This window comes from Quercus suber, unplaced genomic scaffold, assembly GCF_002906115.3.
Source record: "Quercus suber isolate HL8 unplaced genomic scaffold, Cork oak 2.0 scaffold_22, whole genome shotgun sequence".
Lineage (NCBI taxonomy): Eukaryota > Viridiplantae > Streptophyta > Magnoliopsida > Fagales > Fagaceae > Quercus > Quercus suber.
In genome coordinates, this window is record NW_027069487.1 from 1,645,837 (window position 1) to 1,663,608 (window position 17,772).

Below are 17,772 nucleotides of genomic sequence, written 5' to 3' on the forward strand. Positions count from 1 at the left end.
TATTTATCTATAATATTTTGGGTAGGAAATGAATCTTGGGTACATGATTCTTGTATAAAATATTTGTCCATAATATATACTAGAAAAAAATAAACAATAAACTATAAGTTCAATTGAAATATTATTTCTTGATATAATAAAAATATTAATTATTATTATGTCCATAGCATGACTCTATTAACAATTTAACCCAACATAAATTTTTGTTGTTTAGTTGTTTCATTATTTTTCTTTATTGACCACAAACAGTCTAAAACACACACCCCATTACCACAATGTAAAGACTAAACTAGTAATTATACAATGCCTCAACCTTACAATTGCATAGTGTTTTTTTTTTTTTTTTAATTATTTGTTTGCTTACTTTACTACCACTAGTCAGCTAGTCCATTATCCCAATTGCCCAAAGCATACCCAAGGCTCCCATTTCGGCTTGTCCATTGAAACAAAATATTTTAGTACTGGTCTATTTCAACGTACTATTACAAAGTTATCATTATTATAAATATGTATGTATAATATTGATTAAAACTCATATAAATTATTAAGGGTCTTAAAATTATAAATCAAATTTCAATTAGTATGTCAATCTTTAAGCCCAAAAAACAAATTAACAATCAATTTTTAAAAATATAATAAGATTAAAATGTATTTAATAATGAAAGAAAAAAAAAAGGAAAAAAAAAAAAAAGACATTAGCTGAATTTTAAAAAGAAAAGAAAAAAATATGATACCGTGGAGGCAAAAAGGCTTAAAGTCAATTGAAGTGGGCGGACAACTCAAGAATTAGAAAAAATGAAAAGAATCACAGAGGAAACGTAAAACAAAGAAGGAGGAGGAGAAGGAAGAGGAGGAGGAGGCGACAGCTACGATGGGCTGCGTTCCTTCAGGTGACCGGGGATGTGATTGGATGGGTTGATTTAGGCCATTCATGAGGTTGAAGCGATGAAGGTTGGGTTAGTGGGTCTAGGATCAGCAGTGGTTGGGACAGTGGAACAGAGACAGTGGGTCTGCAGTCTGGCAATGAAAGGGGCTACAGCGGACTGCCAAGAGGTTGAAGTTATTTCCCCTTTAGGTTACGTTTTTTTATTCAAAATTTGATTGGGTATTTGGTTTATAGCAATTTAATTTATATTTTCAGATTTTAGTTCTACAAAATTTTTTTGATTGGGCTGGGACAGTAGGACAGAGAACGCGGGTCTTCTTTAATTTTCATATTTTAGTTCTATAAATTTTTTTTGGGCTTTTCATTTTTGTTTGAAAGGCCACAACTTTATGGGACAAATTATGGAGTAACATTTAATTTTTGTTGGGCTTAGAAAAATTTCTGGGGAGTCACAGCTTTTTTTAAAGGGTGGGCAAATATAAAAAATTTTAAATTATCATATATATATATATATAAATTCCTAAGTCAGGTGGTCCTGTGACCACTTTGGCTAGACCACCTTGACCTGAACGTGGCGCTGTGGCGCCGGCGTCTGGATTTCTCCTCATCCTTTTCCAAATCCCATTTTTTTGTTCTTCATGATCTACAATTTCCCGTTTTCTGTATTTAAAGTAGAGCACGAGTTGAAGGAAGCCTGAAGGACAACCAAGCAGATTCGGGGCCTGCCAAAGTTTAGAAATTCAAGTTAGAAAATCCAAGTGCATGTATGTAAGTTTTATGAGATAGAAGTTGTTGTTTCACAACAAATATAACTAGAGCTCAGACAAACCGCAAGAAATAGATCATGGCTTAGTAGTCCATAAGCCATCCAAAATGTACTTGCAAAGGAATGAAAACACAGATAAATACAATGGCATGAATTCCACGCTTTTTGTAATAAGTATCACTTGCTTCTGAAAATATAAAATAAAGTTACACGTTTAGCAAAAAAATAAAATAAAATAAAGTTACACGTAGTTAGTAACAACATATTATATGTTAGCTAGTAATGAAATATTAACAGTAGATATGAACTTAGAATGAAGTGGCACGCATATCTCTCAGACATCATTCACTAATTTAATATAAATGTAAAACGACATCACTGCGATGATCTCAGCGTCTGCGTCAAATTTCTTAAATTAGTTTTTTTTAAAAGTAAAATTTGTAATAATAGTAGCATCATTCACAAAGTTTTGTATTGTCCACGTAGTAATTAGGTTGCATCGAAGAACACTTTCACGAGATTACAATAAACAAAGACTCACCACAACCACCAGTGGAGAACCATACACTGTTACAGAGGCCAGTAGCCCAACACCCCCAACAAATACCTTTCAATTCGACGATGGTGATTATGGAAAACAAAAGCTGAGATAATCGCAGTGATGCAGAAGCCTAAAATACCAGGTGTCACTATCACAGCTACCTTCATCTGCGCCCTCATAGTTTTCATACATCAAGATATTAGTGTAACTCTTCACCTAAATATAAATGCATGCATGTATATATGTATGCACTATTTCCATGTAGCAACATAAAAAGCCTATTTTTGTTTTGTCACGAAATATATACAACTTGCGGAAATTATAAATAGCGCATTAGTTCAATATGCATGCATGTTCAAATCAGTTCTGATAGGGTCATTTTTTTATTATTATATATATTTATTTATATAATTGACTAATCTTTTAACAAAATGTACTTTACTTATAATTTGATAGACCTAAGTTGGATTTAATATATTAAGAAATATGTTGTTCAAACATATTAAGTGTTAGTATTAAAGACATGAAGATTAAACCAAGAAACAAATGAAGAAAAACTGATTTATTAAAGCTCTACAGATAGCTGCTATCGAGACTGATTGGAAAGCTTGACACAAGCTCGATTTATCAAGAATTACAATTTCAAAATTTCTAGATCTAAAATTCAGCTCATACTGATGTATTTGTTTAGGATTTCTTTTTTTATAATCTTAGATATATATAAGGCTTATTTTAAGAGCTGTCACACACAAATATAGAGACCAAGAGTTTAGTTCTCTCTATAAAAAACTACTGCATTTGTACACCATAAGATTTTGTAACTAAGTACTTCTTGATGTTCATTGTTGATGAAGTGAAAAACTTTGTAGTCAACAATAATCTTTCAAATTGTTGGAGTTAGTCACGTAATGGGATCCATGCAAAGGAGTTAGTCACAGATTGGAGATATGTGTATCAAAGGAAAGAAGACTACTACAATATCAAGTCCAATTGGATATTGGAGTGAAGGTTCAACTGTACGTTGGTATTTTGGGATAGGTCAGGGTAGTGGTAAGATTCCTCATTCTTGTAACCGCTTGATTATTGATTAGTGGATTCTTGGGAGTGGTAACTTAAATTCACTCAGTGAAGTTTTTGTCTTGTAAAAGATTTTTCCCATTTGTCAACAAATCACTATGTCAATTTAATTTCCATTGCATTTAGTTTATTTGGTAACTTGTTTGTGCCTCCACAATTTGCATGTAATTTGATCTAATTAATCAACTTGGATAATTGAATTAATTAACTGGAAGTCAAGCTATCTTAACCAAACAAGTTCAACTGACGAACTTGACTATTACCTCTCACGGATGCATGCATGGCAACAACAACAACATCAATAATAATAATAATAATAGTAGTAGTAGTAGTATTAATTATATAATCGCGCGTTACGGACGTAATAAATTTCACAAATTATTGAGATGACAAATTGTGATTAATGCAGTACTATTTTTGTTGAAACCATGCACCATTAATACTATTTTTCTTTTGTGCACAATCAGAACCTATCATCTCAACCATCATGAAAAATTTAAAAATATCATGAAATTTGTTTATATCAGACAAAACTTTGCTATTAGAGTGAAGTGTGGAACTTGCCTTTTCTCTAGCAGAAGCGTACCAGAAATATATGATAATGGACTCAAGAAGAATCCCTAGACCATTGATGGTAACTCCAAGGAAATTTTCCCACCTGTAGCTAACGACGGGCAATCCATACCAAGTATAAAGGAGGCAGTTAAATAGTGCAACGATGTATGGAAGACATGAAAATTCCTCTGTGCTTTTCTTCCTAGGAGAGGCGGTTCTAAGATGAAGATATGGTCTCTAAGCAAATACTTAAAGACTGCTGTGTGACTTTTTAACACCTTTCAGGGGATATAAATAATGAGGAGACACTTAAAAGAGAACAATAAAAAACTGTTAGAAGAATACTAGGTTACAACAGATTTATTATATAAACCATAAAGAGACACTAATCATATCACAAAAAATAATTAATACGTTATTTTTTATTATATTGTTAAACCTAGCCAGACAATATAATCAATAAATGTAATAGCTATGCTATACCCGAATGACTCGGGTATCTTCTACTTTAAATTCTTAATATTATCCTCACTAATCACAAAAAATAATTAAGAAAATTTTTATTATATATATTGTTAAACGTACAAAATATATATAATCAACAAATGTAATAGTTATTCAGTGACGACTCAAAGATTTCTTTTCAGATGAGTCATTAAGAAATTTAAATTAAACAAAATTTAATTAAAAAAAAAGAACTTGAATATATCGAGTTATCAACAAAAAAAAAATCACACAAATACATGACAGTTTACTATTTATTTCTACAAGTTTTCATATTTTAATTTTTAACATCATTATGACTTTTCATTATCTATTATCAATGTTGGTGGGTGTAATCATTTTATTTTGTAAAGTTTGTATAACATTTAATTTGTATTTTTATGCAATTGTCATTATTTATTTGTCATTTTTTTATAAAGATATTTTAAACTGAATGACAAAACCTAATGCATGTGCATTGTATTAATTATTGAACCAGAGAGCCATACCTATCTATCTATCTATCTATATAAACATATATATATATATATATAATACACTATATGTCTACTTAACCAATCAAATGTTTGTAATATCACTGACATTACTATTTTTTTTTTAGTCACTAACTTTATATCAAAATGTTATTAATTATAGGGTAAAATACTATTTTAGTCCCTAAACTTTAAAAAGTCATTTTTTCATTTCTAAACTTTTTAAAGAATTTTTTCAATAGTTTAGAGACAAAAATAGGGATGAAAAAAGAAATTTTTTTAATAGTTTAGAGATAAAAAAAAAACATACCTTTGGTAAAATTTAACAACATAAATAAAACATTTTCAATGGTTTAATTAAAGACGAAAGATATATGAACTTTTTAATAGTTTAGGGATGAAAAATGAACTTCTTAAAATTTAGGGATGAAGGTCAAACTTTTAGTAAAGTTTAGGGATCAAAATAGTATTTTACCCTTAATTATAATATGATAACAATACACACACATGTAACAAACGTACTATATTTCCTAATTATTAAATTATATAAAGTTATTGTCTTGATTGTTGATGTGGCTTCCAATATATATATATATATATAATAATAGGTAAAACTGAGAAAAAATCCAATTAAATTTTAAATTGAAATTCAATTAGAGTCTAATTTTGCACCACATGTCCCATCTAAATTATCTAATCTAAGTTTTTAAACTTTTGTGCCAAGTGAGTTAATTCAATGTAAAAAATGAATTTCAATTAGAGTTTAATTTTGCGCCATGTGTCTTAGAGGAAATGCTCTCATAAGCATTTATAAGACAAAATTTATTGTTTCTTGTGCCAAAATGTGAAGAAACTCTTTCTCTCTCTCTCTCTCTCAAAAAGTTTTCCCTCCTCATTTTCTTTCCTTTTTTTTTTTTTCCATCCTTCCTAAAATCCACTCTACCAAACACATTCTAAAAGAATCAATTAGAATGAAGGTCAAATACACTATTAGTCCATGAAGTTTGTCTTAGAAGCACATAAAATTATAAATCAATCATTAAAAATTCATGAAGAAATAAATTCAACTTTGTTACTATGATAGAATTTTTTTTTTTTTTGGGAGGAAAATGATAGAAAAATTGTGATAGTAAATAATTGAAATGTCGTGTTTAGTAGGGAGAGGATTAATTGCTCGAAGCAAATAATATTAAAATACATACATTTATATTTTGGAGTTTTTGGTTGATAAGAATCTTGTCATTGCTCACAAAGTACTTAGTTAGAAATAGGGGTGTGCATGGGTCGGGTTGGGTCGGGTTAAGAGATTTTTTTACCTAACCCACCATGGTGGGTTAAAAAAAATTTAACCCAACCCAACTCATCACATAAGTCCAACCCAACCCACATAGATCGAGTTGAGTCGGGTTGAACCCATGGGTTGGACAATTTTTTTTTATTGCTATTATTATTAAATTGAACAAAAAAATATATATCACACCTGCCTCTTGAGTTGATGAACAAAATATATATTAATATATGAACTAATATTCCAACTCAGTTATACATTAATATATAAACTAATATACATTAATATTGGCTTTTATATAGGATAGGAGGAAGAGCTGGTTATTTAAAAAAAAATATTAATTATATAATATATTTTAAACATATATGAAGTACATGGGTGGGTCGGGTCAGGTTTGGCGGGTTTGGAATTTTATGACCCAAACTCAACCTGACCCACTATCAAAAAAAAAAAATTTTTAACCCAACCCAACCCACCAAACCCTAAAAGCCAACCCAATCCAGCAGAGCGAGGCAGGTCGGGGCAGATCGGTTTTAGCAGGTTGGCGGCACACCCCTAATCAGAAAGATAGCAGATAATATTATGTTAACGAACATTTACATAACACAAGATTAAGATATTGCTGCATTCCGGCCTTTGATTGACAAGATCCGTGTACCATGTATGCAGCCATAGACTGTGTGCCAACGAATGTACGGACATAGGCGCGGATAGGCCCCAAGAATGTGCGCACACGCACACACGAGTCAAACTTGATGGTTTACTAAAGGCTTGGACAGAATTTAATGAACAGTAAAAGTTTCATAATCAACCCCATGAGATGCCAGATTGAATGATTGCAACTAGCAACCCTTGGCATGTTTTAGAATCATCTATAATGGAACTTTCTGAGCAGATCTTCACCTTAAGAATATGCTTAAATTTTTCAATTCATTAAACAAGCCTTACTATAATAAAAATCTCACTTAGACATGAATAAATTCACCCTCTCTTCACCATTTTGTAGATAACGTCAAAACTATAAATCTTAAATCAGTTGCATAACAGTTGAAATCCAACACTCTTAAAGAAGCTTATGATGAAAAAGGACCATATGAGAAATAAGGAGGAAGGTACATGAGAAAAGCAAAGCAAGTGATACAATGGAAATCAACTCTATTACTGTGATAGAAAACTATTTAGATTGACTACATTTGTAAGGAATAACATCCCCAACCATCCTTTTATTTTTATTTTTAATTTCAAACCATCTAGGGTATGTTTAAACAAAAATAGATCAAAGCTAAACAAAAGCTTCACACTAGGCTAATTCTATTGTTCAGAAATTAAGCAGACACTACCACAGCTTCCAAAGCTGACCAACAGGCAACAGGATAAGAACGAAGGAACCAAAACTGAATTAAAATAAAAAATAAAAAGAATGGAACAGGTAATTCACCATTCTTTATCTGTCCTAAACGGTAATTCCCCAAGATGTACAAGCTATATCATAGGGAAAAATAAAATAAAAAGAAAAACTATCTTAGAAGTTTCAATGTTTCAAGCTTCCACACCAGAGGTATTAGAAACTAAGCAAAGAATTCTCTTATAACATAGATGAATGGCAAAAAGAAAACTGGAAAACTGGTAGAGAGAGGATTAATTGCTCGAAGCCCACTTGAGAATGCTAAAAATGAATCTTGAATTGCTTTGATCCCAATAAAGTCCAATCTCATCACCTTTGTTCAGGCCCCTCTTCCACACAAATTCATTAGTCCATTTTTCAATGAGGACATAACTCCCATTACTTGGCCACTGTTTGAAGATCAACTGATGTTCTTGATGCTTTCAAGGCGCCTTGCATCCCATTGTGGCAAAATTTAGCTTTATTGTTTGGCAAAACATTACATAGTATGCAGAGAGAAGCAATTTGTATTTTAAACAAAAATAGGTTTTACTCAATTCCATTGTATCAAGCAGTAACTAGATGAGTACATACAGTAAAGATCAGTATGATCAAAGCTATACAAAAGCTCCGCATTAGGCTAATTCTATTGTTCTTGAATTAAGACAGTGATCAAAGCTTGTAAGACTGACCAACAAGATAAGAACAAGGGGATGGAAGCTGATTTTAAAAAGAATGGAATAGGTAATTCACAGTCCATTTCTCCTATACTGCAATACCCCAAGATGTACAAGCTACTACTCAGATTAGTTTAGAAGTTACAATATTTCAAGCTTCCACTTCCTAGGTATTAGACAATTACCAAAAGAATTCTACTTTAACAATAAAGGAACTGTAAAAGAAAACTAGTAGAGAGCGGATTAATTACTCGAAGCCCGCTTGAGAATGCTAAAACTGAATCTTGAATTGCTTTGATCCCAATAAAGTCCAATCTCATCACCTTTGTTCAGGCCCCTCCTCGTCACAAATCTCTTATTCCATTTTCTAATGAGGACGTAACCCCCACAAAATTTCTTGAAGATCAAAGGATGTTCGGACTTGGTATCACAATCCCAAACAGCAACTCGTACCCCATTATTAACGCTTTCAATGAGTCTTGCATCCCATTGCGGCAAAATATGCTTCTTAACCAAGTCTTCTGGTAACAAGAGTTGGGAAATGTCACTTGACGCAATCTTCTTCTTGATAATCCAGGGGTCAAAGCCAAGCTTCAAGTCCAATGACACAACGTTAGGCCCTGCTTGTTTTCCAAAAGTCCAGTGAGCACCAAGTTTCATTCTTTTGATTCCACAAGCTGTACATGAAAGAGAAGATATGGCTAACTTTTCACTTGCTTTCCTCTTATTGGTGATGCAAGAACCATAACCCAGCTTCAATTCTGTTGAAACCTCTTCAGATTCATGATGGGTTTTGGTTGCAAACACGTTTTCTTGACTGACTTGGAGTTGATCAATCTCTGGAATAGGAATAAAATTATAGAAGATAGGTTCTTTCTCTGTACTTTCAGAACCAGAGGAAACAATAATCTCATTAGTTGTGAGATTTTCTTTCTTGGCTTCAAAGATTTCCAATGCAAGTTCTCTGTTCTGGCCATCTTTTCCTTCTTGGTTTTGCTTGGTTTGTAGCATTCTCATATGCTTCATGGCTTCAGTGAACGAAGTGAAGGACATTGGGCTTAAATGAACCTCCATTACGTTTTGAAAAAACATAACTGAAAGAAAGAATGGGTTACAGAGAGTTTGTGTTTCTTGGAGTCTTGGAACGAAGAGAAATGTGAAATGCTTTGATTTTTTGCCGCCTCTGTTCTAGCTAGTTCTGTGACACTAGGCTAAATAAAACAGTAAAGCTATCCTAATTCCAAATAAGCATTCTTCGTATTATCCAGGAATAAGCCAATAAAATAAAAAAAATAAAAAATAAAAAACCAAACACTACTAACATGACTCAAGTTCATTCTCTTTCTCAAGTTCCCAAATTGTTCTTAAAGAGCACGGGCGCTGCCAATGCATGACACAATTAGGCAACCACCTAAAGCCCCTAATGAAAAAAACTACAAATTTTTACTAATAGAGATATTCTTGTACCTATGAGAGTATTAATTAAGTCTTAATTATTCACCAATAAATAAAAAGTAAAAATAAAAAAAAAGGTTGTTTTTTTCATTGGATGTGATTGTTTGTTTTTCTCAGTTTTAGAATGTAGAACTTATTAATCTCTCACATAATTTTTTAGTATTTGGTTGCTTCTCTCAATAAATAATATTTATTATTTATTTTAATTGTGTAGTCATTGAGTAATACGATTGAACTGTTTCAATTTGTAATCTTGCATCTAAAAAAATAGATTTTAAATGAAAAAAAAAATACCAAGAGTTAAATAAATCTTTTATTAATATTCAAATATGCCCTATTTAAAGTAGTCGCCTTAGGCCCCACAACGCCTTGAGCCGGCCTTGAGCAGGGTAATGGAGGTTGGTTCTGTTCTTAAAGAGCACGAGTAGGATCTAGTGGCAATGGAAGAGGTTGGCTTAGGCAAAGACACAACTCTCTCCTTCCTCCAAGGGTCAAGCTGAAATAGTGTTTCTAAGACATGATTTGGTATAAAATGAATACTATTTAAATTTTTTCCTTAGAGATATCCAAACTGATATGTAAAACTAAAATTTTGCTTTTATGACACGATTAATATAAAACATGAATAAGATTGTATTTATGCCTTAAGGGTGGACAATTGAATATCTTTGTCTTAAAGGTGGATGTCAATATCCAAATTGACATGTAGAAATTGAAATCATGTTTTTAAGGTGCGATTTTTACATAACATGAATAAGATTTGTTTTTGCTCTAAAGGTGGATGTTTGATGTCCAAACTCATATGTGAACTAAAATAGTATTTCTAAGACACAATTTTGGTATAAAATAAATATTATTTTAACTTTTTTCTTAGAGATCTCCAAATCTAGATATGTAGAATTGAAATTGTATTTTTGAGATATGATTTCTACATAACATGAATAAAATTTTATTTTTATTTTAAACTAGTGCAAGTCCTGTGAGATGCACGATTTTGAGTATAAACTCATAAAATGTATAATTTTTTTTAAATAGTTAAATGAATTATTATTACATAATTGAAAATAAAAATCACCTTACTTGATTGTGTGTGTATATGCATGAAAAAAAAAAATCTGAATTCAATATTTAGAAATAATCCATAAAACAATTGAAACAAAGTTAAGCTTAAACCTCAATTCAATAATTAAAAACAATTAATTTAAAGATTTCTCCATAATTTCTAAATATTATATTTTTTTAATCTTGAAATATTAAATTTGATAAGAAATTATTAAGTTAATGTATATATAAAAGGTCATTTTTCAAATATAAATATAAACATTGGGGTGAATGCAATTATGCAAAAAGCTTTTGTAGGGTGGTTCTACTCCTACCAACCCCACTCATATCATGTGTAATTCCAAAATTTTGTATTCCATTGGATCTAAGTATCTAACATTTAAGATGCTCATCAAATGCCAAAAGTTTTGTAGTTCAACTGGTTGGCATATTTAGGTGTTTCCAAAATATTCAAGGTTCAAATTTCATCTCTTCCATTAAGTTAATGATAAAACTATTATTAGTAAATGTTTCTTAGGCTTATCTATTTAGCTTTCTTGCCAAATTGATATCAACTCTTTTATTTATTTTCTTAGAAGAATATAACACAACTAAAAACCTATAAACAATAATTTAATATTTAATATTAAAAATATTATCAAACTTATTCTTAATTTAAAATTAAGAAACTAACACAAATCATAATTAAGATATAAATGTTAAAAAAAAAAAAAAAAACATACATGTTTGTTTCCTCTATCACTTTGAGAGATGAAAGTATGAGTATGTAACCAAAACCTAAACCAATTATTGTAGAAGAGAACAAATAAGTACAAAAGTTTAATATTATGAATTGGGTTAATCTACCTATCAATTTCTAATGAGGAATTCATGAATTTAAGTAAGTGTGTGAGAAGTTTTTATTAACTTTTTTGAAGTCAAAGAAAAATAGCTTAAACAAAATGAAAAAATAATAATGAAGAAAGAATGCATACTACGTTGTCATGGGATTTAGGCATACGAATTTTGGAATAAGTTTCACTTCAAAAATGATATATATATATATATAATAATAATATATAGGTAGAGTTTCATTTGATATAGAATTTAAATCCTGTTGAATTTAAATCATTGTGTTTGTTTCTATCCCATAAATCCTATAAAAAAGCAGAATACAAAAAGGTCATACGAATAGGAAAAAAAAAAAGAAAAGAAACGTAGATATACCTTTTTTTTTAGAAGCAGAAACGTTGATACACTTACTACTTAGTAACGTATATGTATTATATGTATACTCCATCTTTATATATATAGTTTTTTTTTTTTTTTGGAGAAGCATTATATATAGAATTTTAAGCTGTATAGAAGTTGATTGATACTATATAAAAGAGAAGCTGTTTCCTTAAACTCAAATACTTGTTACGTTATTTACAAATTTATTTTATTTTATCCATTTTTTTTGGTAAATCGGTTTGAACAAATAACTTGTTATCTTTTGTTCTATTTTTTAAAAATCTACTAGTTTGGGTAGCATGTGCATGGCACGTGCTACCCCTTGATGAGTAAAAAATTTAAGATAAAGTTTCTATTTGAAGAAGTATAAAACCATGCACTAAAAAATGCATGTCATGCATTGCTAACATCATTCATATAATGTTGTGAAATTTTAAAGTACTTGCAAGTTTACGAACCGTATCAAAGAATAATTTGACAAGATCGAGGTTGAATCCATAGGGACTTGAATGAACATAGGAAAATTAATCAAATCTTAACAAAATTAATCCTAATCTAATTTAATAAAAATTGGTTGTTTGAAATTAAATGTAAGCAAATAATTAAACTAAGCAAAGATATAATATAATACAGTAAAGAGATGTAAACAATCTAGAGAAAGGAATTAAGGTTTTGGAATCCGCCTTGTAACTCATATCAGCATATATTTATAATAATTAATTTTTCCTAACTACTGCATGATAATCTAGAAATCAATCTTGCTATCATGGAAAATATTATCATTAAAACTTTTATTTAAATATCTAAAGCATACTCTTCTTCGCTTCTTACGTATAAAATCAAATCATCAATTGTATCCGTTGACAAACAAATCACAAGAGATATCCAATTTTATAATAAAAAAATAATAAACCAAGCATTCAATTAATTAAGATAAATCCTAAATAATGAGAAAAACATGATTGAACTCATATCTAGAATCTCATCTTAGTCAATTGATATGAAGCAAGAACAATTTAAATTATTAAAGAATAGCTATTATGGGAAAAATCAAATCATATAAACGATAAACATATTAATAATCCTTGACAAAGTTTCATCCTCAACTTTAGTTATAAATTTAACTACTCATAGTAATTGAAAGAAAATATAAAAATAAAATACTAAATATTAAACTAAACAAATAAAATAAAACTAACTGTCATGGAAGAAAACCAAAGAGATAATCGCGCTCTATATGTTCGGCCTCAGCTGTCCTCTTAAACAAAATAACCTAGAGGCTTATATGAAAATAGCCGCCTTACACCATACTATATTTCTAATACAATCAGAATAAGGAATTCATATTTCCAAGCCACGCACATGCAAGGGACTCCGTGGCCTAGCTTTACACGCTGACTTGTATTTCTTTTGTGATACGGACACCTCATTGCTTGATTGTAAGAGTTTCTTTCCTAGCAAACTTAATCCACGTTGGATTGCATCTAGGCTTCTTCTTGAATACACGCCTGGGCTTGGTGTTCTACTTTCTTGGGCTGAATCTTTTCTTCGTGGCAAGCTCCCTTCTCTTAAGTTAGCTTTATAATCGGCTTGGCCCACGTAGCATACAACTTGTAACTTATTTAGCCTCTCAACATGAGTAGCCTTTATTTTCCATAAAACAAATACAATATATAATTAGTCACAAAATAATATAAAAGTAAGGCTAACTATACAAATCTGATGGTACTTTATTGTATATATTTCATGCACATCATATAAGAATTTTGATTACAAACAAACTTAGCATAACTATTTAACATATGAATATCTTTTTTAATATGATAGTTTCTTAAAAGCTATTTGACTAAAAAATTTTAAGAATGATAACAAATATCATCTTTCAACAATAAGCAACTGTATTTTGCTAAGACATTGTCATAATATTTGAATTTTTGTAATGAATTCTATTAAGGAGAAAATTGAAACTTTTCATCAAATATTTACAACTATTCACAATGGGGATCTTTATTCATACTTCCTTCTTTATTAACTTACATTTTACGCATGTAATTACAGTGTTTAGCTTATTTAGTTTTTAATAAACACCATTGTAAGCAAGAAATAAATTTAAAAAAGAAAAAAGAAAAAAGAACAAGATAACAAAAGCCATATTTGTTGTCGAATTATATAAAATTATAAATTTAGAAAATTAAAACCTACTAAATCAATGTTCTCTAGGTAACAAATAGAACACCTTGTAGAGGTAGTTCAGGGTAGTTTAGACTATCATATAAAACTAAAAATTGTGAAGGAAATTTTTGGGATATGAAAATTTAGTAGGAGTAGTTTAGACATTGCACACTGGAAATCATAACATTCTGCTAGGGTTTAATTGAAAGAGTAACCATAAAGGGTATTTGCTTGTTTCCAAAGTATAAAGAGAGAAATTGCTCAATTTTAAAGTTTAGGAGGAAAATTGTGAACTAACTCAAACATAAAGGGGGAAAGTGGTTTTTTTGAGTAAAATTGTGTTGGTGCTTAATAAAATAAAGGGATAATTACACTTTACCCACCTGTAGTTTGCCTCTAATTTGACTTGCTTACCCGTGGTTTCAATTTTGATACTTTACCCACCTTTGATTTCCTTTGTTACTGATCCGTAACGCACCGCACCTTTCCTTTAGCCATTACTCTAACACATAATATGTCAAAAACAAAAGCCCAAACAGATCAAAACACTCCTCACATGAAGAACATACACAAACATGAAGAACATACACCCAGAAAACTAATAAAAATCAAATCAAGCAATACCGTTTCAACCTAACTCTCATCTTCTCTCTCTCCCAAGTCAAATCCCAAGTTGTCCATGGCTCCGCACTCATCACCACCGCCCACGGCAAATTCTTCTCCAACGGCTTCGACCTCGCACGGGCCCAATCCACCAGCTCCTGCTCCAGCGTCGTAGATCGACTCCACCACTTGGTCGCTTCCTTCAAACTAGTCGTCTTTGCTCTCCTCTCCCTCCCTATGCCCACAATTGCTGCCCTCCCCAGCCATGTCGCCACCGCTAGATTCCTCATTGCGCTTAGCCACGACTATGTCCTGATGAGGTACGATCAGGGCATGTTGTACATGAGCGAGGTTGATATTGGCCTCACTTTCCCAGATTACTTCACAGCTCTGATGAGGTCAAAGATCGGCTCCGCCTCGGCTCGGCATGATATATTGCTGGCTGGGAGGAAGGTTAGGGGAGAAGAGGCGATGAGGATGGGAGTTGTGGACTTGGCAGTGCACGGTAGTGAGGAGAGCGTGGTTGAAGCTGTGGTGCGCCTTGGGGATCTATTGGTGAAGAGGAAGTGGAACACTGAGGTGTATGCGGAGATCATAGCTGGGTTGGTTAGGTCTTCATTTTCATAGCTAGGTTTTTCATGGTGTTTCATGGCTGGGTTTTTCATGGTGCTTTCTTGGCTGAGTTTTCATAGTTGGGCTTGATTTTCATGGTTGGAAACTGGTGGATTTTTGTTTGGATTCTGAGTAAAATATGGTGGAAAGAAATTTCTATTTGAGTTCTTTTCTTTATTTCTATGCTTGTTTCCATGTGCTTGGCTTCATTTGGATTTTTGTTTTGATTTTTGATTTTTAGTCTTTATTTGGAAAGAAAATCTTGATTTTCTTGGGAAAAAATTGAATACCCTGAAAATAGATCAAAACAAAAATCCTAGATGCTACAATGCAGTTTGAGGTGTTGCAGTCTGCTTTGTTTTTGTAAATTTACTACCTTGGATCTAGGATCTTAGTTTGGTGAGCAAGTTGGATGGTATCGCTTGATTTGATTTGTATTAGTTTTCTGGGTGTATGTTCTTCATGTTTGTGTATGTTCTTCATGTGAGGAGTGTTTTGATCTATTTGGGATTTTGTTTTTGACATATTATGTGTTAGAGTAATGACTGAAGGAGAGGTGGGTTATAGATCAGTAACGGAGGAAATCACAGGTGAGTAAAGTGTCAAAATTGAAACCACGGGTAGGCAAGTCAAATTAGAGGCAAACCACAGCTGGGTAAAGTATAATTATCCCTAAAATAAAACAAAAGGCTAGCCTAAGAAAATTGTGAGTGAAACATGCTTTCCAAAATTGTCTAAACCAAAAACATTTAAGGACATAACAAAATGTCAATATTTTCAAAAATAACTTTAATTTTAGTTGTGCTCAATCTCGGTTTGATAGTGTATTATTTTATTTTTGACATATAAAAAGTAAAAACTTACACCTCAGTAGTTTTGAAAATACGTGACAACAACAAAATGTCACAACATTTTCACAATACATTTATCTATAGTCATGGTGGGTCCCAATTTAATAATTTTTTATTTTATTATGACCTATAAAAAAACTTATACCTCAGCAGTTGTGAAAATATTGTGACAATAACAACATCATCAACTACTATTTTCCTTCATTGTCGAGAAATACAAAGAAATAATAAAAACTGAATGCACAACAACAGTGCTTGTGCATATTTGCACGAGAACCATAGCTAAAATGCATTTTGCATAATAAATGCATAAACTGATGTGGGTGATTTTTGGGGTTGGTTGGGTAAAAATTGGCACTTATGCCATTTTGTATTAATTGATACGAATGCTTTGAAAAACTTACAATGTGAAAATTTGGAAATAAAGAGACATCATTTATCAAATGGGCAAAAGGAGTTAACCCATTATCCTTACACCTCAAGGCCTTCACAATTGTCATGCTCTCACATAGGGAGAGATGGTAATAAAGTTGCTCATAACTTAGCTAGACTAGCTTTGACATCACCAAGTTGTACTGTGTGGATGAAGGATGTCCTATATCGCACTTTACCTTTTGTTTAGGCTGATTTGGTCGCTCTTTAATTTCATTCAATAAAATTCTTCTTTCTCAAACAAAAAAAAAAAAGAAAAAAAGAAGAAGCTGTGGTACGTCTTGTTATGGTAATTTTTTATTATATTTTATTTTGCAATTGATACCTTAGTAATTGTAAAAAATACTATAACAACACCAAAATGCCATAATATTTTCATAATAGTTTTATTTTCAGTTGTGGTTAGTCTCGGTTTGATAGTTTATTATATTTCATTTTGATCGGTAAGAAACTGATATCTCAACAATTGTAAAAATATTATAACAATTTATTGTGTAGGTATAACAACTCCTAAAACCAAAATAATCTATCACCACATATAATATTTTAAAAATTAAAAATGGAAACAAGCTCAAAGCATACCAGCATGAATGGTGATTATTAGACCAAAAAGAAAAAGCCAAGTCACTTGAAATGGTGAGTTTTTGCTCACAAAATTTGGACTCTCACTAAAACAACAACTTTTGCCTTTTCACAACAAAACCAGAAACCCTAAAAAAGACAAGAATTGAATAAACCAAATCCCGGTAGAAACGCTATTGACACTTTTTATATAGTTAGTAGAAAAAATATAAACAAATATTATTGCTATTTTTTTTTTAAGATTTATAAAAATTTATGCAATTTGGTGCAGCCACTTAGTGCAAATATGAACAAAAAACTTGCTATCTGTTGTTCTATATATATTTTTTAATTTGAAAAATATAAATGTGGGGGGAGAAAAACCCAACCCAACTTATTGGGCCCTAGGCCCTGAATGAGGAGCACTCTTCGTCCGAGGAGGTGTGATCTGCAGTCAGGCCCACATCAAAGGGGAATGCCTTGAGACGAGCACGTGTGCCATCCGAGGAGGTAATCATGTGCCCGAGTAGTCCAACATCCTCGGATCCGAAGAGGTTTGGCCCAACACGAGCACGGGAGGTTCAAGTGATCTGTTGGACAAGTGTCTAGAGGGAGAGGAACCTCGGACACACATGAAGATAATGGGAACAGAGAAATATCA

At 31.5% G+C, this 17,772-nt stretch overlaps 1 protein-coding gene across 1 annotated transcript; it reads left to right on the forward strand.

The window, feature by feature from the left end:
• Positions 1–9,998: 9,998 nt before the first annotated feature.
• On the forward strand, positions 9,999–15,282 carry LOC112003303 (enoyl-CoA delta isomerase 2, peroxisomal). The gene is made up of 2 exons (XM_065764967.1): positions 9,999–10,004; positions 14,647–15,282. Exons 1-2 carry the CDS (start codon positions 9,999–10,001, stop codon positions 15,280–15,282), a joined length of 642 nt encoding a protein of 213 aa, XP_065621039.1.
• Positions 15,283–17,772: the final 2,490 nt, after the last annotated feature.